The sequence below is a fragment of the Myotis brandtii genome, unplaced genomic scaffold, assembly GCF_000412655.1.
Source record: "Myotis brandtii unplaced genomic scaffold, ASM41265v1 scaffold208, whole genome shotgun sequence".
NCBI classification, from domain to species: Eukaryota; Metazoa; Chordata; class Mammalia; order Chiroptera; family Vespertilionidae; genus Myotis; species Myotis brandtii.
This window is the reverse complement of record NW_005357764.1, coordinates 2,531,177-2,557,053: the sequence shown is the minus strand read 5'-3', so window position 1 is coordinate 2,557,053 and position 25,877 is coordinate 2,531,177. Positions and strand designations below refer to the sequence as shown.

At 39.2% G+C, this 25,877-nt stretch overlaps 1 protein-coding gene across 1 annotated transcript in view; it reads right to left on the bottom strand.

The window, feature by feature from the left end:
* Window positions 1-25,877, bottom strand: part of LOC102262684 (transformation/transcription domain-associated protein) — a 133,276-nt gene that overhangs the window by 92,103 nt on the left and 15,296 nt on the right. The window contains 18 exon segments of the mRNA XM_014539091.1: window positions 1,086-1,277; window positions 1,682-1,876; window positions 2,509-2,606; window positions 2,695-2,827; window positions 2,829-2,996; window positions 3,659-3,893; window positions 6,024-6,102; window positions 9,880-10,018; window positions 11,229-11,325; window positions 12,323-12,411; window positions 12,602-12,679; window positions 14,656-14,781; window positions 16,124-16,180; window positions 17,507-17,590; window positions 18,568-18,672; window positions 20,435-20,545; window positions 22,964-23,013; window positions 23,431-23,589. Of these exon segments, the coding sequence (XP_014394577.1) occupies window positions 1,086-1,277; window positions 1,682-1,876; window positions 2,509-2,606; window positions 2,695-2,827; window positions 2,829-2,996; window positions 3,659-3,893; window positions 6,024-6,102; window positions 9,880-10,018; window positions 11,229-11,325; window positions 12,323-12,411; window positions 12,602-12,679; window positions 14,656-14,781; window positions 16,124-16,180; window positions 17,507-17,590; window positions 18,568-18,672; window positions 20,435-20,545; window positions 22,964-23,013; window positions 23,431-23,530 (2,136 nt within the window). The 5' untranslated portion in view covers window positions 23,531-23,589.

Sequence of the window (25,877 nt, the reverse complement as noted above, 5' to 3'; positions counted from 1 at the left end):
CCCCCCCCCCCCCCCCCCCATTTAGGTTTTGTTTTTGTTGTCATTCTGTATAGTTACATCTAATGTCGGTACAAATTGAATTATTTGACCATACCAAGTTATTTGGATACATTACAATTAAGTACTTTTTTTAAAATCAAGTACTTTTCTTCCATATTGACAGAAAAGTAATGTTAAGGTTAACAGATTACTATATAACTGAAAAAGACTAAGAAAAGCATCACATAAAAGCACGGATTACTACTGCTTTTTATCATTATCTGTACTTTTACTCTAGGAAAAAAAAGGATCTTATTTACAGATTCAAATTTTCCCCATCTCTCTTCAGACTCAACTGGTGATAACATTCAACTTTCTATAGGAATTAAAATTTTGCCCTAAGTGGAAGTGAATGTTTACAAGGTATTTGTTCTGTCATCTGCCATTTTTAAAGGGTGACTTAACCATGGGTTCATTTTTACCCCTTTTCTACATTCAACCAACTGATAAAATCAAATTATACAAGATTAGTCATCTATAAAAATGTTGGAGATACACTCCTCCAAGATGATCTGAATTAAGGAACACAAATGCTTAGAATTCTTGATCTAAACATTCCATTCAGGAATGTTTATGTATTGCCACAGAGAATATGAATACACAACAAACAAAGTTAAAGTGGAAAATGGCTGATATATCTCATCAGATTTGAGAGGTAAGTGAAGACATTTTTTTCCCTTCTATAATCTTTTGCATCACTTAATTTTTAAAATAAGGATAATATACTTCTAATTTTACTTGTGTAAACCAGAAAAAAAAACTGAATTTAAAAGAGAAAACTAGTGGTAGCAATATTAATGATAATCCACTGCCTACCATAGGAGTTATGAAATTTTCATTTTAAATCACCAGATAAATTAAGCTCTGCTTAGAAATACATGAAATGTGTTCCATACTTGGCCCTTATTTGTTGCAAATATTTTAACTCTAAAAGCACTTTACAAATATAAAAAGAGCCATTCCGGTTTTCGTTCAAAAGTGAAAACAAGACTTAAACAATAACAAACCCTAAAACAAAGTATTACTTGAATCTAAATAAGCTTTACCTTTAGCATTTGTTCATTTTCAGCTGCAAAGAGGGAGACTGAGCCAAAGACCAATTTAAACAGCTTGAGGTACAGGTTGGAGAGCTCCACGTTGGAGCCCATTTCTGGCAGGCGATCAAGGAGATATTCCACCAGAATTGTAGCAAACAGAGCAGAGGTAGTAGGATTTGCCAAGAAGGAATTGGCAACAATCTATCAAAACAAGAAAAGAATGTTACAAAAAATAATCCCTTCCCCAAAACAGCTTTAAGAGAAATATACTCCAAAAACACAAAATCAGACACTCCAAGAAATTAATTACTCACCAAAAAAACAAAAAAACAGATTTACTGAGCCTTGAGTGGAACAGTTCAAGTACTTAATCTGTTATTCTGTCCTTACCATCAAACACCAAGAGCCTATACCTAACACATATTGAATTTCTACTAATGAAAACTGGTCCAAAGCATCTTGAGATTTTGAGAGGGAAATTTTATATTTCTCTAAATTTTGCTCTAAAAGCACAGTCTTACACATCATATTTAGAAAATCCTCCAAATAAACAGAGTACCAAGAATTCATGTATGTTGAAAGGATATAAGAAAGGAGTTTTATACCTGAAGAGCATAATTCTTTGAGATTCTTTCCACCATATAAGGGACTGTAGTTTGAAAGATTTCTTTAAATGTTAAGGGATTCATCATTGTGAACACACCAGCAAAGTGTTCCAATACCTCCTTCTCTTCCTTCATTCTAACAGTCTGGCAGTTTGCTACTCGAATGTATGTTTGTCCATTTCCTGCTATCTGGACCTAACATAGGAAAAAAACAAACCATGGGCATTAAAATCAAACATCTCTGAATATATTCCATCACCTAATCAGATCAGCTGCATACTTAAAACAGAGCACTTGAATTAGATAATAAATACCCCTCTGAAATCTTTCAAATTCTCTATTCTTAGTTTAATTTTAGAAAATAATTTTTTAGCCCTCACACGAGGAAGTTTTTATTGATTTTTAGAGAGAGAATGGAGAAGGAGAGAGAAACATTGATCAGTTGCCTCTCGTACATGCCCCAACTGGGGACTCACAACTTTTTTTAGTGTACGGACAACCCTCCAACCTAGCCAGGGCTAGAAAATCATTTTTTAAAAAAAACAATGATTTTCTTAGGAGTTCCAAAAAGGAACAAATTTAGTAAACTTAAATCTTATTTCTATTACATTCCATTTGTACCACCTCCCCCCAAAAGACACCCACTGACACTTATAAACAGAAATTCTCACCATAAATTCAATGCTGTGCTACAGAACAAAAGCAACTTGGACGTAAAATACTGTAGACCACCCAAAAATAACAGAATTCTCAAGATCTGTTCCATCACTAACATCTCTAATTCTAAGGGATAATTTCAATAGACTGGCTTAAGGGCACTGCCTTACCTGATAAATATCTAAAGCCTGCATTGCATATTTCACAAGTTTTATGTAAATCTGAGTTTCTTTGGGCTGTAACTGCTTGTTAGGAATGAACTGAGCTTCTGGAAAAGAGATAACATAATAAGTCAATGTGAATAAAACCCACTCTGCAAAACACTGTTCGTCTGAATAATTCAAGAGCATAGTTACCACCAGGCGCTTTACATGACGTTATGCCCCACGTGATTGTCTTGACACCACAGACCAAGGTTTTTACCAAACTTCGACAATCTGTGACTTGAAATGTCTGCTTGTCCTCCTTGTCCTTTTCTCCTTGCTTCTCATGGGGTGGGAACAGGGGCTGGGGATGGGGCAGGGCCCGGAGCTGTGGGGGCAGCGGGCACTCCCGGCAGAGCTGCTTCCACGGCTCCGAGTTCTGACTGAGGCTTGCACTTCTTAAAAATGGCAGAGAGCTGGTAGCGAGCAATGGTGTGGAATTTGAGAACAAAAACCTAACAGGATGAGAAAGTGGAGAGATAAGACAAAAATCATTCTTTTAAAATGGTCAACAACCCTATCAGAAGACAGGATAAGAAACACTCTCTGAAACCATCTGCTGAAATCATTCTGCTTTGTATAAAAAGAGAGTGTGCTATTTTTCCCCTCCGGTAACTATCAATGTATCGCTATCTCCACTACACCGGTGAAGACCCCACTCAGGACAGCTGACAACTGGCCGGACAGGCAGGACAAAAACTGCTCCATGGTCCATACAATTGCCTGCTGGCAGCAGGCATCACACTTTATCCCTCACCCACATCCCCAATGGGGCACCTCGCCAGAGATGTTCTCAGCTATCTGAGCACTGTACTGTATGGTGTCTCAGGACCCTTGCCAGACTGTACTCAGAGGTCTCATGTGCTGTTTTATTTGTCTCTCATAACAACCCTATACGACAGACAGTGAGTATCCCTGGTTAGAAGAGAAGTTCAGCATCCCACTCACACACACTTGACTAGTTAATGGGGGAGCAGGGATTTAAACCAAAGTGATCAAATGCCTAGGGTCACGTCAGGCAAACTGGCAGCTCCATAAACTTGCCAGTAAAGCACTGGTACAAGCTCAGCAGCAAGTGGGATTAAAGAGCATGGGGACCTATCTGGAGAGCTGGTACCTCCAGCATCCGCATCAGGACATCTCTCCCGTTGCCGCTCTCCTGTTCGCTCTTGGAGCGGATGCAGTCCACCAGGTTCAGCAGGAGCTTGCAGGACATGGTCTGGATGCTGCTGGGCAGGGACTCGTCATCAATGTTCTTGGCAAAGAGTTGGACAGCGAGGGAGAGGTCACTGAGGGGCAGATGCTGACGAACGTGGTGCACGAGGTCAGCCAGAGTGCTGTAGGCGAGGGGCCTGTGGGAAGAGACGTCTGCTAGTGTGCATCTCAACATTTCCCCAGGACCACATCTCCAAGCCACCCTCCCTACCATTACCTGCCCAGGAACACCACCTCTGGGATAGGACATTTGGGGCACACTTTATAGCAGTGATGGCGAACCTTTTGAGCTCAGCGTGTCAGCATTTTGAAAAACCCTAACTTAACTCTGGTGCCGTGTCACATATAGAAATTTTTTGATATTTGCAACCATAGTAAAACAAAGATTTATATGTTTGATATTTATTTTATATATTTAAATGCCATTTAACAAAGGAAAATCAACCAAAAAAATGAGTTCGCATGTCACCTCTGACACGCATGTCATAGGTTCGCCATCACTGCTTTATAGCGTTCCGGTTTCCCCAGCTACACAGCTGACACTCTAATCTTGGTGTTTAAATCTTTACTTTCCAAATTCATGCATGTCACAGCAACACTAGCACACAGAATTAACATGAGCTCAATTATGCACTGAATGGATTTTGTTGCTCAAAGATAAATAGTATGTATCAATTAATACCTTATATACAGGGCAGGGCAAAAATAGGTTTATAGTTGCAAGTATGTAAAAACAGTTTATTTTATATTATGATTTATTAATTATTGTATTACTTTCCATAAGAACAACTGTAAACCTACTTTTGCCCTACCTGGTACGGGGCCTTTTTTATAGAGACACAAACGTCAGGGTTATAAAGTGCTTTCACTCACTAAACAATTGGACACCTGCCAGATATTGGGCTAGACACCAAGGATACCACAGTGACCAAGATAAATAGAAACCCTGTCCTCAGGAAGCTTATTTTCAGGAGAGGAAATACACAGGTAAAGTATATAAATTGATTAGTGCTTGGGAGATGTGAAAAGAGCACTGTAAGAAAGACAGGTGGGAAAACCACTCTAAGATAGGATGCCCGACAAAGTCCCTTTGAGGTGACATTGACACTGAGACCTTAAGGTCAAAAAGCAGCCTTAGGGCAAAAAGCTAAGGATATTTCCAGATGGAGGAAACAGGGAAGACAAAGCTCTGAATGGGAACGGCCTAGAATAGCCAAGGAGCTAAGAGGCCAGTGCGGCTACAGCAGTTTGAGTGGGGAGGGAAGAGCCAAATCCCATGGGAGTTGCCCACCACAGTCAATAGTCTGGGTTTTGCCCAGACAGCATGGCTCAGTGGTTGAGTGTGGACCTGTGAACCAGGAGGTCACAGTTTGATTCCTGGTTGGGGCACATGCCTGAGTGTGGACTTGATCCCCAGTACGGGGTGTGCAGGAGGCAGCCAATCAGTGATTCTTTCTCATCATCAATGTTTCTATCTCTCACCCACTCTCTCTTCCATTCTGAAATATAAAAATATATTTAAAAAACAAGGGTTTGGATTTTGTCTTTGTCTAATGGCAACAGAAAGCCACTGGAGAGTTTCCAGCAGCAGTGACATGATCTAATGTCCAACAACAGGAAGGTTCAACCCCAAGTTATAAAGAATGTCTTACTTACTATTTTATAACTTTTATATGGTCTACATCATATTCATAGTGTACTGCATGTTTTTCAAAAGATCCATCACACCTCGCTTATTAAAGCCAAAAAATTACTAATGTTGATTAATTTTACATTTTAAAGATGATTAAATGTTAATTTTCTCCTTGAGAAATAATAAACATGATCATAACTACATTTGTCTAAAATGCCTAAAATAAAAACTAGAAGGAAATACATCAAGATATTATTTGTGTTACTTGAGCTCCTAGAGCAGGACCAAAAAGTTTTCTTCCCTTCTTTCTTCTTGGTAGGTTATAAAATATTCTTTTATAATGAAAAGATTAATTTATTATATAGGAAGCAAAAATAAAACAAAACGAAAAAAAAAGGAATGCTAGCCAGATAAAGTTATACCTACGTTAAAATCTAAATGACTACTCTGATTTTTCCCTTTAAGCTAAAGCACAAAAAGCAACTGAAGGCATTTCAAAAATTCCTGCAATTCTAAATTCAATGAGAGTGAGGGCCCAACAGCCAGTGCTTGTTGAAACGCTTGCAGCATAAAGTGCCAGAAATCACCCCTCCCTCGAATTTCATCAGCCGATTTCGTGGGTTTAATCTCATACCTGAGCGTCTCTCGAGCAGTATATCCTGAACCAATTAGTATGGATTCATCAAACAGCTTGTCCATGCAAGGGATGAACTCTAGAACACAAACACCCATTGCATATATCACCAACTAAACCAATTACACATTACATAACAGTACTTTCATAGTAGCCAATCTGCAGTCAATTAGCAATCCAGATTATAAAAAGGGTGAAGAGAAAGCACAAACGCTGTATTTTAGTCACATTGGCTTTACTGAGCCGCATGAGCCATCTGCTGACATTCAGTGTCAGAATAGACTAAGAACACCAGCTTCATATGCCCCCGCAGAGAACTCGCCCCCAATACTTCACTGGAGGCACATTCCTTCATCCTTAAAAGCTGCCACCATCAACCGAAACCTGTCTGAGAAGGGGGCGGTATCTCCTAAATGCCCCTGGGGTCGCCCTTCTTAAACATTTTATTGTTAGTCATCATGGAGAATAATAAATTACAAAGATCTGGGAAATTTCAGTGTTCTCAAAGAAATGGGCTTAGGGGTCCCAACTCCCTGGATGAAACTGACTAGAAACTGATGGGGCTCCTCTGTTCCTCCAGTCCTGCAGAGAGAACCATCACCAACCCTTCCCCCTCCCCCCTGCAGGCCTCAAGACCAGAAAGACTGGTCACTCAGGGACAATTCACATTTCTGAGGATGTGCAGACAGGATAACAACCTGCATTTTCTAGGCCTCTAGTCCATATGCCCCTTGGGGAACTCGGGCCTCAAACATCCAAAGGACATTCAGATTCTGGAGCAAGCCTGCCATTATGGCCAGCTTCAATCAAAAAAAAGTACATTCTTGGGTGGGAAAATGTGCTAATCACTGTAAAAAAAACAATAAAAAAAAAATAAAGTACATTCTTCACCAGCAAACAGCTGAGAGTCAAAGATATAAAAGAAATATGTACATTGGAGAGACATAGTGCACATCTCCGGTTAATAACCAAGTACGGCAGCACAGGGAGTCCCTCCCAGGTCAGAGGAGGGAACATCCCAGGACTGTCCTCAGTGAAGTGGCCAAGAGGGAGGCAGCACAGAGGGAAAGGTGCAAAGGGCACAGATGTCTCATGCTGGAGGACTGGCTAGGGCAGTGGTTCTCAACCTTGGCTGCACATTTGTTATGGGGTGGGGCCACAACATTAGTAACAAAGAAACAGAATTTCCGGAGGATGAGGCCCAGAAATCAGAATTTTAAAAAGATTCCCAGGTGATTCTAATGTACAGCCAAGGTTGAGAACCACTGGGCTAGGGGATAAGATCAAGGAGAAGGGATAAAAAATTAAGTGGCACAGCATTGGTTTCCAGATCCCCCTCATGACCAAGAACCAGAATCTCTGGGAAAATGGGTAACTTTGTTAAACCATCCGGTTTTCTAAAACTACTGCTCTTCAGAATTAGAGCAAATGTGTTACCATTTGATATCATCTGAGATGCCAAAACATTAAGCTATGCGAAAATGTTAGTGGATGTGTGAAATGTAACTACGTGCGTACATTTTTTCATCCTAATAAAAGAGTAATATGCAAATTGACCATCACTCCAACACACAAGATGGCCACCCCCATGTGGACACAAGATGGCCAGCAGGGGAGGGCAGTTGGGGGCAACCAGGCCTGCAGGGGAGGACAGTTAGGGTCAACCGGGCTGGCAGGGGAGGGCAGTTAGGGGCAATCGGGACAGCAGGGGAGGGCAATTGGGGGTGATCGGGCCAGCAGGGGAGGGCAGTTGGGGGCAACCAGGCCTGTAGGGGAGGGCAGTTGGGGGCAACCAGATCAGGCTGGCAGGCAGAAGAGGTTAGGGGCAATCAGGCAGGCAGGCAGGCGAGCAGTTGGGAGCCAGCAGTCCTGGATTGTGAGAGGGATGTCCCAGATTGGAGAGGATGCAGGCTGGGCTGAGGGACACACCTCGCCCCCATGCACAAATTTTGTGCACCGGGCCTCTAGTTTTATAATAATGTGGTTAATATTTAACAAGATTCTTTCCATGTTTCTTCTAATAAAATCTTTTTTGAAATGTGATGCTATCACCTATTAACTTCAAGAGCTACTATGGGCTTTAAAATAAAGTATCCTAAAGGCTGAATTCAACAAGGCTAATGTGATCAATCCCTGGAGAGTAGCATTTTGGAAACCCGCTGATCTTTGTGGAACAGGTTCCCTAAAACTGAAACCAAGCCGTATGACCTCAGAGAGCCTGGCTGTGTGTGATGGAAAGCATGAGGAGTTTTTAATCCATCAATACTTCAAGAAGTAGAAACCTCTTGCTACAAAACTCCCCAGATGCACCTCCAAAATCCTTTTACTTAAACGGCAGAATACCGAAAGTTACTGTGAGAATAGTACTCAAGGCACAACCCAGTAACTTCAGTAGATTTAAAATGTTTCTTTTAAAATTCTTCTATTTTTCCCTGGCTGGAGTGGTTCAGCTGGTTGAGCACCATCCTATGCACCGAAAGGTCACTGGTTCAATTCCCGGTCAGGGCACATACCCAGGTGGCAAGTTTGATCCTAGCTGGGGTGTATACAGGAGGCAAACAATCAATGCTTCTCTCACATCGATGTTTCTCTCTCTCTCTCTCTTTCCCTCCTTCCCTCCCCTCCTCTTCCTCCCTCCCCTCCTCTCCCTTCCTCTCTGTAAAAATCAATTAAAAAATTTTTATTTTAAAAATAAAAGTAAATAGAAAATAAAATTATTCTATTTTGCTATTCAGAGATGAACACATAGGAAAGGCAAAAAGCAAAGGAAGCTGCCACCAGACAAGTCCCAATGGCAGTCAGCTCTCAAGGCGAGTGGGCTGTGAGCACTGGCAATGCTCAAGTTCTCAACCTGGGTGATACTTGCACTTATGTTTGTTCCATAATTTCTGGTGAAATCATACATTATTTTTGGTGCACTTTTCTATGTGTTACATTTCAAAATAATGTTTAAGTCTATCTTCCTTTCAGCAATATCTACATACAAGAGACACACTATAATTTGTATTTTAATAACACAAAAATATCTGAGCTTTCTTTACTGTGTTAATTCAAGTGCAAACACTCAACTGTACCCTTAAAAACTATATAAGGAAGCCCAATCTCAGTTTTACCCATGCTGTAATTTACAAGCATATAAAGCATTTAATATTAAAAAAAATACTGGGGGAAATGATTATCATAACAAAACAATTAGGATGTAACTTCAACCTAATGATTTGAATATATCAAACATGAAAAGTATTTAACAATTAAAATTCAATAACTGATAGAAAAAGTATAATTATCAGATTAGCAAAAAGCAAGTATCGGTCTTGTGCATTGAAACAGAACCAATTCATTATTTCACAGCATGGAGAAAGAAATCATTGTTTCCTTCCCATATTGTAAAGTCTGAGAGCAAATGGCTATTTGCAATTTCGAAAGATATGCTGTTGAAAAGCAAAAAGGTACAAAGAAGACTCAGAACATAAGTAAGCGATGCTGAGGATATCATCACGTTCATTATGAGATCGTTGACAAGATAAAGAGAGAACCCTGGTGGCAGGCTCAGAGGTAAAAGGAGAGGGAGGCAGACAGACAGAGAAAGGGGGTAAGAATAAACTCAAGACAACAATAAGAAAAGGACAAGTTGAGCCTAAAATATAAGCACTGGAGTGAGCTAAAGACTCCCACAACAAGGAAGTATCAGAAGGATACCCATGTCGCCTTCTGCTGCCCAAGACACATCTCCTATGTAAGTTCCCTTAACAAACTCTTAATGTAAAAACAAAAAACAACGGAATGTCAGCAGAGTGCCGGCCACCCCCAAAGATGTGGATGGCACTCATGTCAGAATTCCAGACAAAAGACATACGGTTTCTTAGCTCTGTCGTGAGGATGTGCTTTGCAGCAATCAGAAGCTCCTTTCTGAGGTGTGCAGTCTCTGCTGGGCAATTTGAAAGCAACTGTAACATTCCTTTTACCATTTGCTGAGAGTACTTAGTCACCAACTCCTGTAAAAACAAGAGGAAAACAACAGTTACATTGACTGGTGTGTATTAAGAAAAACCCAAAATTTATAAACTTTTTAAAAAATTCAGTAAAACTAAACTTGGCTCAAAGGACCCCCAGGAATTAACAGGCCTAATAAACAAGTACTATACAAAAATTTTTAATAGTTTGTGTGTGAATACTGCCATACTAGAAGGATGGTTAGAAACATAAATAGCAGTTTATTTTACATAATGGGGTTATAGACGTCTTTTTTTGTACTTTTCTCAACTTTCAACAGTGAATATATACTATGCTAAGGAGAAGGAGGGAGAAATATTAAAATTTTTAAAAAAAGATACTCTTTTGCCGAAACCGGTTTGGCTCAGTGGGTAGAGCGTCGGCCTGCGGACTGAGGGGTCCCAGGTTCGATTCTGGTCAAGGGCATGTACCTGGGTTGCGGGCACATCCCCGGCGGGAGATGTGCAGGAGGCAGCTGATGGATGTTTCTCTCTCATCGATGTTTCTGACTCTCTATCTCTCTCCCTTCCTCTCTGTAAAAAATCAATAAAATATATTTAAAAAAAAAAAAAAAGATACTCTTTAATATGTCATCCCATTAATGTAAGTTCTGAACGACACCAAAAACATGTTTAATCAACTCAGAATAAGTTCTAATCACAATCTCTTTTTGAGGTGTTTTAGCAAGACAACTCACCATAGTGACTCAAGCTGACTAAAATATCAAGAGGTACCTAACTAAAATTTTTAAAACCAAAAGCTCCATTTTTAGTGCTTGATAGAGCCTGAAAGTGGGAGGAGAAAGTGGACTACAAATGTACAAAAGAAAAATTTTGAGGGGTTGATGGAAGCATTTTATATTTTGATGTGTTGGTGGTACCAAACTATATGCATATGTCAATCATAGAACTGTTTACCTATAAAAGGTGAACTTTATTGTATGTAAATTATAGCTCAGGAAACCTAACTTAAAACAAGTCATGCCCAGCTGGCATGGCTCAGTGGTTGAGCATCGACCTATGCACCAGGAGGTCACCGTTCAATTCCCGGTCAGGGCACATGCCCAAGGGTTTGGGCTCAATCCCCAGTGGGGACCTGCAGAAAGCAGCTGATCAATGATTCTTTCACGTCATTGGTGTTTCTGTCTCTCTCTCCCTCTCCCTTCCTCTCTGAAATCAGTAAAAATATATTTTTTTAAGTAAATGAACTTACCTGGTAAATTCTGATGATATAAGCTAAAAATGACAATGTTTTAATCTGAGCAGCAATGAAATCAGCATACAGCTCCTTGTTGTAAAGCTTATGTTGCCTGAATGAGAAATAAATAAAATTTGCATTATTAGCTCTTAACTCTTTAGGTGACATTAACATTAATTAAAAGCCTATAATAATTACTGAGCCCAAAAGTCTGATTTCTGCACAGACCAGAACAACATAGCAGCAACAGTTACACTCTTCACTATTATGCATTTCCAAATAATATAAAGGGTTTAGAGGCATAAAGCAAGCAGTTCTCTAAGCCATTCATTCCATAGCAGTTACAATGTTTATCCCATAAAGCCACTCATCCAAACAGTGTTAGGCTATCTATTTACTCAATAAGAGCCGATGCTAGGGCCACAGAGGATGTTAACACTCATTCACCCTCAGATCCTGCCCTCAAATGACACAGAGCCAAATAGCCACAAGAAAGTGAGTGTTAAAGGTCTTAAGAGGAAATGTATAAAGTTTGAGAAAAAGTTTCACTGAAAGAATGAATGTGGTTCACCTAGAGCAGTGGTCGGCAAACCGCGGCTCATGAGCCACATGTGGCCCTTTGGCCCCGTGGCATGGGCCACGAAGTTTCAATCGCACTGCGCGCACGTGGTATTTTGCGGAAGAGCCACACTCAAGGGGCCAGTTTGCCGACCGCTAACCTAGAGTGATGGGTGGGGGAATTAAGGGGGTAAAGAACATTCTAGCACTCATGCTGAAAGGAACAGCAAGAACAAAGAAAGGCTTAAGGCGAGAAAGGTTTAGAGATCCCACAGATAGAAATCTAGAATATAGTAATTCCTAATAATAGTTCTAAATTTATGAAACACCAAAAACCAAGGTTTAATACCTTTAGCTCATCTTTTTAAATAAGGAGTAAAATAACTATTACTATCATCATTGAAATACAAGTTCAAAAAGTAAAAAATATAATTAGCCCAAAATTTTATCACTTAAAAATTTTATGTCTTACGAATAATTACAGCATGTATTTTTACTTGGAATTAAAGCAATGTGACAGTCAGCTTTGTCACTATCCAAAGAAATCTCACCTGGCTTGTGCAGACACCTGAATTGCAATGGTATTCATGATCAGGGGCACAAATTCAGCAACAACATTGTGGATATTCAGTTTGTAGAGCTAAAAGCAAACACATCAGATTTTCATGCTTTTACACTTCCTGCATAGCAAAATAATTTGGCATACCAAAGAAACTACAGGAGTTAGCATGTGTGTATCATACACATCTATTTGCCACAGATTATTAGATGTGAACTTTATCATAACATAAGAAGCCAAAAACCCAAGAAACCAGTAACAATACACATACCTGATACATTAAAACAACAATAATTGGCAATTCTGCCAATACTTTCAGAGAAAGAGATCCTCTTGGAATGATGGAATGCTGAAAGAGAAAACAAGCAGGACTGTGGTTATCCTGGTGGCACTTAAAACAGCCCCAGTCAGTACCCCACTACTAAGCATTGCCCCACTGAAATAAAAGGAATAGAAAATGCTGATACATCTTTGTAAATATCTGTGGGGAAAGAATCAAACTATTTTTAAAATAAAGTACATAGAACTATGATTTAATAGAGGTTTTTATATTTCCTAATGTTGGGAAAATTTGTCAAAACTTAGAAATTCAAATCACCTGAGAAAAATTTACATATACACACACACATATATATGTGTGTGTGTGTGTGTGTGTGTGTGTGTGTGTGTGTATTTTTTAATCCTCAGAAGATATGTTTTTATTGATTTCTAGAAAGAGAAGAAGGGAGAGAGGGAGAGAAAGAAACATCGATCAGCTGCCTCCTGCATGCGCCCCAACCAGGGAAAAGAACCTGCAACGTTTTTGGTGTACAGGATTACGCTCCAACCAAGCGACCCTGCCAGGGCCATCTGAGAAAAATTTTAAATTAGTATCTAGTATTTTACTTAAAAGAGCAATAGCAGAAAGTGCATATTTACCCGGTTTTATTCAAAATACTCAGAAACAGAAAATGCTTGCAATAAACTTAAGAAAAAAAATTAATAGTCCTAATATAAAAGAATTCATAAAACAGGTAAGGAAAATGTCACACTCATACAAATGGGCAATTAATAGGAACAGACAAGCAAAACAAAAACAAAGGCTCATAAACAGAAAACAAGTTTGTAATTCAAGAAGAGCAAAGGAATGAAAGCTTTATTTTTATTCAAAATGCAGTTTCTTATTTATCCTAGCACAAATTCAAACATTCTGCAGCCCTAGCCAGTTTTGCTCAATAGTTACAGCGTCAGCCCACGAACTGAAGGACCCTGGGTTCGATTCCGAGTTTGATTCTGGTCAAGGGTATGTAGCTCGGTTGCAGGCTTAATCCTTGGCCCTGGTCAGGGCATGTGCAGAGGCAACCAATCCATGTGTTTCTCTCATATGGATTTCTCCCTCTCCCTTCCAATCTTTCTAAAGATCAATGGAAAAAAATATTCTCAGGTGAGGATTAATAAAACATTCTGTAAAACCATTGCAGTAAAGCAAATACAAATGATATTCTTAATTCAATCATAAAAATATAGTCAACAAATGCTCAATACACATTACCTATGTGGCAGATATTACAAATACATTACCTGCAGACAATTACTAGCATTACCTTCAAAAAATTCCACAAGACAAGTTTTTCAGATAATGAGAGGGAAAATTAAGGCCAAAACAAAGGTTCATGAACTTTCCTATAGTCAGAAAACCCAAGTGTTGGGGCCAGAACATCATCCCAGCCCTTCTATCCCCAGAGCCCAGGCTCCGAGGGACTGAACTATAATTTACATGTAGTTTAAAGGGACTCATAAATATCAATACTAAGGATGGAACGGAGACTGGTCAGCTGCTCTTTCCAACAGGTGCTCTGGACCTCCACTACAATTTTGTTTATACCTTTGCATGAAAGCAAGAGTTCATTTCCACCACTCAGAGGCTGCACAGTAAAATCAGTGATGCTCTCTCATGCACACACATTTGTTCATCTTAAATGCCTCCAAGTGTTTAAGGAAGAAAACAAAAAACTTAAGCAGTTTATTTTTTTTTTAAAGTATATTTTATTGATTTCTACAAAGAGGAAAGGAGAGGGATAGAGAGTTAGTTACATCGATGAGAGAGAAACATCGATCAGCTGCCTCCTGCACGCCCCCTACTGGGGGTGTGCCTGCAACCAAGGTACATGCTCTTGACTGGAATCGAACCTGGGACCCTTCAGTCCGCAGGCTGACGCTCTATCCACTGAGCCAAACCGGTTTCGGCAAAAGTTAAGCAGTTTAAAACGTCACTCTCTCATATATTCGTCTACCAAGTAGAGAGACATAGTTAAAAACAAAAGCAAAACAATTGGAAAAACTTACTGTTCTCGTCTCACTGTCCTCACGCTCAGGATTGACCTTCACAGCAATTGCTGTAATCATACCAACCATTTCTGGGGGAGGGACTGTGTTCTCAGGGATCACCTGAGGGTTCTCAAAGTAGCGGTTCTACATAAGAACAAGAGAAATGGTTTTTCCTAATAAAGTCATACACAACATTCCTTCACAAAATAGCCCTGACACATGTGGTGGAAGAAACCAAATGTCCTACATGTATCCTGCTCAATCCCATAGTACTTGAGATCCACTCTATTCAATACCAAAAAGACAACGTGACAGAGACAACATTTCTCCACCTTCCACAACAGAAAATAAAAACTTGTCCTAAGTATTTTTTGCTCCTTCCTGGCTGAGGAAAGATGAAATGCATGCCAGGTTACATTAAACCTCAGTGAGGCAAGGAGAATGGCCCCCATCCCTCCAGTGATAAGAAACTAGGAGCTAGTCCCTCTTGAATTAACTTTTCAAATAGTCTCCTAAATAGAGATCAAAGATGGGACCAGAAGCAAAGAACAGAAGACATGTTTAAAGGCCAGGACCTCACTGTCATCCCTTAGTTCTCAGTGGAGTTTGGACCTCATATTAAACAAAACAGCTTCATATGAAAAACACTGACTGAAATGGTAGGTGACACAATTTGATGACTCAAAATGTAATTAATTTTGTTTGACACATTAGCAGATTAAAATCCTTAAAATACCTAAAAGTTAATTTTACCATATGTTCATTTAAAAATTTTTTTAAGCTTAACAAAATTCTTTAAAGTAAAAACAGACTTATGTGCAATAAATTTTTACCAAAGCATTATTTGTGATAGTAAAAAATTGAAAAATGAGAAAACCAGCAACAGAGAGATGGTTGAAGTACATGCATATGATAGAAAATTATGGGGCCACTAAAATTACGACTGCCAGAAAAAGATCTTGGATGTTCTAAACTGTTAATAGCGATTCCTTCTAATAAGTGAAAATAAAATGGAGAGGAGATGTTCCTGTTCTATTCCACACACTTTTACATTGTTGCCATTGCTTGGGAAGAGTTCTTTCAACAGAAAAAAATTTAATAATACAGAAAAATGCTGAAAGCATACACTACCTCCCCAAAAAGGCTTTATAATTGTGAGCACAACCATCTTTAAAGAGTACAAAACATCAATGTCAGTGGTTGCTTACAAGTCAAAACATTATGGATTTATCTTGCCTTTTTTTTCAAAATTTCTACAATAAGAATATATTAAAGTATTTAAACAGTGAAACCAAAATAACTACTTTTTTAAATGACTGATTTATCAACCTAGATTCTATCAATAAACATTCCCCACTCTAAAATTAGCATTCTAAAATTAGCATCCCCCAATTATTCCTCCAACGCAAGTGCTCCAAAATCCCTTTGGAATAAGAAAGTAATAAATAAATATAAGTAATAAATTCAAATAATATTAAAACCATACCACTACTTTTGGAAGCTCCTTATAAATCTGTTTCACAAAATCCAAAAAATGATGAATCTAAAAAAAAAAAAAGATATACAGAAGATATTTATAAACAGAAAATGCTTACAATAAGTAAGAAAAATGTTAATAGTCCTAATATATAAGAACTCATAAAATAGATAAGAAAAATGTCAGACTCAAAACACAAACAAGCAATGAATGTGAACAAAAAAGAAATACAAAAGACTGACAAACAGAAAACAAGCTAATTCAGAAGGAGCAAAAGAAATAAAAATTAAAATAAATGCCACTTTTTGACTTACAAAAAGTAATACTACACCATGCTAGAGAGATTGCCATGGGAGGAAGACTCTCATAAACTACTGAAACCTTTCTGGAAATCAGTTTAATACTATATTTATCAAGAGCATTAAAACATTAACACATTTGACCTAGAAATTCTGTCAATAACTCTGGTTTATGAAGAAATTTGAACTAGAAACAGATATTCAATCATAGTCATAAAATAAAAAATTTTGAAATACTTTAAATATCCAAAAATGAGGGTACCCATATGTAAGAATATTATACATCCATTAAAAATTAATTTTATAAAGAATTCGAGTGGGAAAATGCTTATATATAATGTGAAGGGAAACGATCAGAATATAAAATGTCGTATACAGTATTATTGCAATCCTGTAGAAAATATTACATATATTGAAGGTGGGAAAAGTGAAAGACAATCAATATTGTTTTTAAGATAGGAGGAATTCTATTTCATCGTTTTGCTTCTAATTTCTAAATAATCTATAACAGGCATTTACTAAGCTTATCATCAGAGAAGACACTGTATTAATTACTGCTAACACAGAGTATCTAATACTTACTCTGTAGGTGCTAATCACTGTGTTAAGAACTTTAACTTTTATATTTAATTCTTCAAGCAATCTTTGAGGATACACTGTGATTGTCCCCATTGTACAGAAAAGGCTCCAAATAGCTATAAGTTTACCCAGTTTCACATAGCTACTGAGTTGCAGAGCAGATATTCAAACCCAGCTGACTTCAAAACACATCTTAACCCTTGAATAACATAAAATGATCAGAGCCTTCTGGCACATCAGACATTTCTGAATACCAGAAGCACCCAAACAGCTCTGCCAATCTGGTTAGTTAACACATATCCACACAGCTAAACAAATTCAGTTAAATACTCATACACACATTCAACATAGAAAAGGTAACTGCTAAACCTATAAAGAATTTTCCCCAAAGAGGCTATATATTTTCTACACTTTAAGCACCATGTGTTCTGTCAATACTAAAGGAGAATAAAATTTTACACAGCACAAAGAACTGTCAGCAAGCACACTACAGAAATGCTCTAAGGATACTTACTTCTTGTGTGATGGGCGGCCTGAATTGTTTGTGTAGCTCAATAATTATTCTTAAACAAATAAGGACGTTTTCTTCATTTTCCGTCTTTTAAAAAAAAGCATTTAAAAGAGTTACAATTCTGAGGACTTATTTTAATCTAAAGATTAAAGACTATTTTCTAAGCATTTTTCTTTATACACACACTGCATCAACCAACTTAGATTTGATTTATTGAAAATTCATTAAGTCATAAAACACCGCTGCCCAAACAGGAAGACTTCATGGTCTTTGGTGGGCCATCTGAAGGGCAGCGCACCAGTGAGTTCTGGTCAATAACACTGGCAGATAAGTTAACTGACATTTGTGGCAAGTCACACTATGAACTAAGGTCTAATGGCCCCACTGACACTTATCATTGCTTGAAAGTATTGCCAAAAGAATGAACAATTACTGAGCACCCACCAAGTATTGAACCCTGTGCTTACCACTTCACACATACTCTCTAAGTATGAGGTGCCATCCACACTATACCTAGAGGAAGCTAAGGCTCAGAGAAGATAAGCAACATGACTAACATGATACAGCTAATAAATGACAGAGCCAGGATCTGAATCCAATTCTCTCCCCCCTCCAAAGCTCATCTTTCCAAGGGGCCCAGAAACACAATAGAATTCTAAACACTTCAAGACAAGTACAGCAAGAAAACAATTTTAGGGATTAACTTAACAGATACCAGATGAATTAGCCCCAAGAATTGGAGAGACTCTTTATGAGCACCTACTGTGCTTCACACACACAAAACTAGAAAGCACGAAGCCAAAGAACCCTGTACTCCGAGTTTGTCAACAACCACCCAACTCACTTAGAAAGATTTCTACTATGTAGAGTCAATTTCTCAGTGACTCAAAAATACGAAAACAAAATAAAACTTTAATTAATAATCTTTCATGGTAATTTGGTTGGGAAAATGGACATTAGGAACTTTAGTGAAGGGGAAACAGTTGTATAACACTAGGTTTTACATTAAGAAACTCATTTAAAGTTTTTAATATTGCAAAATAACAAGAATTCCCAAAGGTTACCTCTAAAAAGCGAAACATCACAGACAGAACATTTTTGGTATGAGGACGAAGATGTTCATTGGTTGGTATTCTATGAATGATTTCAAGAACTAGTTTCCGCAATTGCTGGTGAAGAAAAATAAAAAATGTAAATATAAAATCCTCCCAAGAGCTCCAAAGTAATTCTTTTGCTTTCTACAAGTGTCACACAGCTGTCCGTACCCAGCACTGGTAACCTCACCCCAGGATCAATCCCATTTTAGAAACACTCCTATATATTACTTCAATGGAATCCAAAGCAAGTACAATATTTCTACAATTGTGTAGCAAATCAAGTGAGTCACATTTTTCCTCTTTCACACCTTATTTTCAGCAGAAAGGGCACTAGTGTGTGAATGCAGAGTGGATTTAAAATGAAAGAGCAAAACAAACGGAACTTCATTTGAGATCTCCCTCCATAATCTCAGTTTAGCTTCTATAATGTTCTCCCCAATTACCTTGGGCCCGATGACTAATTTCATCATAAACTGAACTAATCATTCATGATTCTAACTATGGAGCTGACAAGTGAAAGGTAGATCAGCCCTAGCCGGTGTGGCTCAGTTCCTTGGACATCGTCCCTTGTACCAGGAGACTGCCAGTTCCATTACCAATCAAGGGCACATGCCCAAGTTATGGGCTCAATACCCAATAGGGGGCATGCAGGAGGCAGCTGATAGATGTGCTCTCACATTGAGGTTTCTCCCTCTCCCTTCCTCTCTCTAAAATCAATAACTAGCCCTAGCCAGTTTGGCTCAGTGGATAAAGTGTCGGCCTGTGGACTGAAAGATCCCAGGTTCGATTCCAGTCAAGGGCATATGCCTGGGTTGCAGGCTCAATCTCCCAATAGGGGATATGCAGGAAACAGCCAATCGATGTTTCACTTTCACTGATGTTTCTATCTCTCATTCCCTCTCCCTTTATCTCTCTGAACTCCAATAAAAATATATTTTAAAAATAAATAAAATAAAATCAATAAACTATTCTTTAAAAATAAATAAATGGTAGGTCAAACATATATATGCACATATATATACATATATATATATATTATCTTGAGCTAGTACAGTATAAAAAGCCTTATTTAGCAGTATATTTTCACTGGTATTATGGTAATGTTTTTAGATATTTTTAAGAGACACATGCTGAACTATTTATAGAAAAAAACCCGATGTGATGGGACTGTTTTAAAATAATAAAGACAAGCAGGAGGTAAAAAGAGTGGGTGGAGCTATAAGTAAAACAAAATTAGCCATGAATTACAGGAATTGAAATGAATAAGAATACAGTTGGACGGGTATGGGAGGGTCAACAGACTACTGTTCCTTCTTTTGTATATATGCCAGTTCATTTGTAATAGTGTACATCAAGCATGTCAAAGTCACGGAGGCCCACAACGAATATTTTTGCAGCCCAGCCAATATAACGGTATATAAGAAACATTTTAATAAAAATTTCATAACTTAATTTTTACAATATCCTGTTATACATAACTACTGATAATAAACTACAACTGGGAATGGGCCTAAGCCGTCAGTCGGACATCCCCTGAGGGCTCCCGGACTGCTAAAGGGTGCAGGCCGGGCTGAGGGGATGCCCCCCTCCCCCAGAGTGCACAAATGTCATGCACCAGGCCTCTAGTTTAAACTATAAAAGAGATGGTCTTGACAAGATAAAACCAAGACATTTAACTAAGCAGGCAAAAGCCCTAGGCAGAGTTATCCTTCTGTGACAAAACCACTTTCATTTGTAAGTGAAACCATGGGTTTATTTAGGTGTTTTAATTCATAAATGCTTGCAATACTACTATGTGACACTTTTTTTTCACTGACAGTTTTAAACAAATTACCTGGGCTGGTTTCTCCTGAAGAAACTGAACTTCTCCATCTTGAAGAAACGTAAGAAACCGAGGGATGATATGTTCCAGGAATGTAGAATATTGAGGAGATGATGTTACGTTCTAATTATACAAAAATAAAAGAAAACCTCATTTAATTTGTGTATATATTTTCACTTCGAATTCACCTAGTATTATAATAATCTCAAAAACTATAAAACATTTTGCCTGGCTGGTGTGGCTCAGTGTTTGAGCCTCAACCTATGAACCAGGATGTCATGTTCAATTCCCCATCAGGGCACATGCCCAGATTGTGGGCTCAATCCCCAATAGAGGGCATGCAGGAGGCAGCTGATCAATGATTCTCTCTCATCCTAGATTTTTCTCTCTCCCTCTCCCTTCCTCTCTGAAATCAATAAAATTCTTTAAAATTAATAAAAATAGCTCTGGCTGGTTTTGCTCAGTGGATAGAGCATCGGCCTATGGATTGAAGGGTCCCGGGATCGATTCCAGTCAAGGGCACATGCCCAAGTTGCAGGCTCAATCCCTAGTAGGGGGCATGCAGGAGGCAGCCAATCAATGATTCTCTCTTATCATTGGTGTTTCTCTCTCTCTCTCTCCCCTTCTCCCTTCCTCTCTAAAATCAATAAAAATATATTTAAAAAATAATAATAAAAATATATATGAAAATTAATAAATAAAGGCAGGGAATCTGCAGAGAAGTGACATCTATCAGGAACCACATGGAGTCCTAGCCTGTTTGGCTCAGTGGATGGAGTGTCAGCCCTGCAGACTGAAGGGTCCCAGGTTCAATTCCGGTCAAGGGCACATGCTGGGTTGCATGCTCAATCCCCAGTAGAGGGCGCGCAGGAGGCAAATCAATGATTCTCTCTCATCAATGATGTTTGTATCTCTCCCTCCCTTTCCCTTCTTCTCTGAAACCAATAAAAACATATTTAAAAAGAGAACCACATGAAAATTCTATAACTGAAAGTACAATAACTGCAATTTTTAAATGCAAAAACTAAATATATAAAACTGAAATTTAAAAATAGCATCCCAGCTGAACCGGTTTGGCTCAGTGGATAGAGCGTCGGCCTGCGGACTGAAGGGTACCAGGTTCGATTCCGGTCAAGGGCATGTACCTTGGTTGCGGGCACATCCCCAGTAGGGGGCGTGCAGGAGGCAGCTGATTGTTCTCTCTCATCGATGTTTCTAGCTCTCTGTCCCTCTCCCTTCTTCTCTGTGAAAAATCAATAAAATATTAAAAAAGAAAAAGAAATGAACTATTAAAAATAGCATCCCAGCTGATTAGAGATGACAGAAAAATAGTCAGTGAACTTGACTGCAGAGTGGTTAGAAATTATCCAATCTAATACACAATTGAAAAAATTGAAAAATGAATAGAGCCTGAGGGACCTAATGGACAATATAATTGTAGTTTGTAAAGCCCGGGAAACAAACTGCTTGATCAAGATCACAGAAGTTATAAGTAATAGAGCCAAAACTGATATCCAGTTCTCATTCCATAGAAATATACCATTTATGGCCTGAACATAAATTCACAGCAAAAGTCTGAATGCAACCTGAGGATATATGGGTAAAAGAGCTACTATATTTAAAAATGAAAAAAATGTGCCCTCACCCTAGCCGGTTTTCTCAATGGTTAGAGAAGCCGTGGGCAAACTACGGCCCGCGGGCCAGATCCGGCCGGTTTGAAATGAATAAAACTAAAAAAAAAAAGACCGTACCCTTTTATGTAATGATGTTTACTTTGAACTTATATTAGTTCACACAAATACTCCATCCATGCTTTTGTTCCGGCCCTCCGGTCCAGTTTAAGAACCCATTGTGGCCCTCGAGTCAAAAAGTTTGCCCACCCCTGAGTTAGAGTGTTGGCCTGCAGACTGAAGAGTCCCGGGTTCAATTCCCAGCCAAGGGCACCTACCTCGGTTGCAGGCTCGATCCCCAGCACTGGTTGCATATGGGAGGAAACCAATTGATATGTCTCTCTCACATCAATGTTTCTCTCTCTGTCTCTCCCCTTCCCTTCCACTCTCTCTAAAAATCAATGGAATGAATATGCCCTGGCATGAGTAAATAAAATACACTTAATTTAAAAAAAAAAAAAAGTGTCCTGGCCGGGTAGCTCAGTTGGTTAGAGCATCATCCCAATATGCCAAGGTTCCGGTTTTGATTGCCAGACAGGGCACATACAAGAATCAACCAATGAATGCATAAATAAATGGAACAACAAATCGATGTTTTTTTCTCTCTCTCTTCCCTCCTCTCTCTAAAATAAAGAAAAAAAGAGAGAGAAAAAATATTAAACAACCAAAACCAAGGCAAGTATCACTAGTATGAACAAGTTGGACAACACTGTGTACAAACTTGCAGATTTCACTTTTAGAATACTATAAAGTATATTAACAGAGATAATGTTTTTTTGTTACTATAGTAAAAAGATTGACAGAAAAGCAATAGAAAAGCCCAGGACAATATTTAGCTCAAAATGAAAAGCCTAAAATATAAAGATCATACCTCAAAATTTTCGCTAACTTCTTGCATCATTTTTAACTTTGTTTCATCAGCTGTAAAATAACCAAAAAAATATCAGGTAATTGAAATTATGTTAAGGATGATCTCAAAATTACTGAGTTTAATAAGAGAAGCAATCAGATCTTATCAGTTTGACTGTCATAGTCCAACAGAAGGCACATAACTAGTTCCCTACAACAAGTCACGCACATTCATACTCCCAGACACATGTGTACATGCACAGACAAGGACAGATACACACACACACACACACACACACACACACACACACACACGTGCCTCTTCAGGGCTCCAGCCAGTAATGATCATCACTTTGCTTCTCCACAAGGCAGAGAAAGGAAATTCGGATATAAGTTAATGTTATTATTTATCTCCATGTGCACATTCTTTGAACTGAGATGAATGAGTCAAATTAATGCATTTCTTAATGACAAAAAGGATCAACTCACGGGTATTTACATCTGTGAGAGCTGCGACAAACTGAAGATATTTTTTCATCAGAGTGGTTTGGTCAACCACTGTGGCCCCTTGTGTTGCAACAAATGCCATTTTTCTTTTGATCTAGTTTATTTCTCAAGAGAAAAGTATCAGGTCCATGAGTCCACCCACTCTATGAAAAGAAACATAAGTTAGCCAATTTATTAAGGGCACAGGTTCACAATCTCTATGAAAATCCTACTTAAATGCCTAAATTTATCTAAATGCTTTGCATTGATCCAGAATACACCATTCCCTGTTTTTATAAAAATAAAATTTACACCCTAGCCAGTTTGTAGAGTGGATTACAATAACCTCAAAAGACTATAAAACATTTTGCATTATAGTGGATAGAGCCTCAGCTTGTGGATGGAAGAGTCCTGGGTCCAATTCCAGTCAAGGGCAGGCTCAATCCCTGGCCCCAGGCTGGGGTGTGGGAGGCAACCAATCGATGTGTCTCTCTCACATCCACATTTCTCGCTCTCTGCACCTCTGCCTCTGCCCCTATTTTTTTCCCCCCCCCCCTCCCTTCCAGTCTCTCTGAAAATCAACGGAAAAAATGTCCTTGGTGAGGATTAGAAAAAATATAAAATAAAATAAACTTTACCTAAGCCCATTTTATCTATTAATTTTTTAAACACAACTTTTCTAGACAGATTCTTTTTTTCTACCATATTTCCTCCTTTCCCTAAGCCAGAGGTCGACAAACTTTACATTATCTACAAAGAGCCAGATAGTAAATATTTTAGGCTACTCGGCCATAGACACCATATAAATCAGTGATGGCGAACCTATGACATGCGTGTCAGAGGTGACACGTGAACTCATTTTTTTGGTTGATTTTTCTTTGTTAAATGGCATTTAAATATATAAAATAAATATCAAAAATATAAATCTTTGTTTTACTATGGTTGCAAATATCAAAAAATTTCTATATGTGACATGGCACCAGAGTTAAGTTAGGGTTTTTCAAAATGCTGACACGCCAAGCTCAAAAGGTTCGCCATCACTGATATAAATGAACAAGAGCAGCTATGACCCAACACAATTTTATTTCTGGACACTGAAATTTTAATTTCATATAACTCTCATGTGTCATGAAACATTATTTTTCTTTTGACTTTTCCCCAACCATTTTCAAAAATGTAAAAGCCATTCTTAGTTCATGGGCTGTATAAAAACAGGCAGCAGGCTGGATTTGGTCAGCTGACTGTGTTTCGCCACTTCTGCCCTACGTGACTTGTTCTCAAACTTCAATGTACTTTATTTAAATCACCAGGTATCAAAAGTGGATTCCCAAGCATCACCCAGAAACAGTGGTTCAGTGAGGAGTCCAGGAAGCTGTAAAGTGTTTGCAGCTGGCACATAGTAGGCACTCAAAAAATGCTCATTTAGCCCGGCCAGTGTGGCTCAATGGTTGAACATCAGCCCTTGAAACAGGAGGTCACGTGAATTGGAGCACATTGCAGGCTCCGTTGAACATCAGCCCTTGAAACAGGAGGTCACGTGAATACAGGGGTTGCAGGCTCGATCCTCAGTAAGGGCCATGCAGGAGGCAGCCGATCAAGGATTCTCATCATTGACGTTTCTCTCTCTCTCTCCCTCCCCTTCCCTCTCTCTGAAATCAATAAAGACATATTTTTAAATGCTCATTTAATAAATGAAAAAAAATGCTCTAACAAAGCACCTCGGTGAGCCGGGAAGAGGCTGTTGCCAATACTTTGAGAAGTGCCACTTTACACTGGAAAACAGAGGGAAACTTCAGGCTCTATTTTAAAAGTCCTCACAAAAGTCTCCAGAGAACCTGGGGAAATCGCTTTTACCCATCCTCCTGGTATATATCTACTTTCACTGCCTCAGGAGCAGTTTCCTGCCTTTCCCAACAGACACACCAATAACCCTTCCGCAGCCTTTGAGAAGTTCTGCCCCAAGCGATGGGGACACCCTGACACCACACAGCCCCTCGGGCCGCTCTCCCAGACCCCAGCACCGCCCCATGGAGGACACCCCCAGCCGTCCCCGCCAGCACAGCCCCCGGAAGCCCGCTCCTCGGCCCCGAGGCAGGAAAAGGCCCAGCGGGACCGAGGGAGGGCGCCTGTCAATCCCACGGGATGAGGACGGGACCACCGCGTCCCTCTCCAGGTCGCACTCCCTCCTCCAAACGCAGAAGGCCCCACACCCCCGGCCCAGCCCCGGGACCCACGACTCAGGGTCACGGCCTCTCCCTGCCTAAGAAATTTCTGGTCGTCCCCATATTTCTTAAAAGCTTGGATCCCCCCCCCCTTTTTTTTTTTCATCGAATTCGCCAACTCTTCCATTCCCCAGGGCCCAGAGAGGCCTGGCTCCGCTTTCCGGCCTGGGAGGGGCCCCACGGTGCAAAAACGCCCCATCCCGCAGGTCCGGAGGAGAGCAGCTCCGA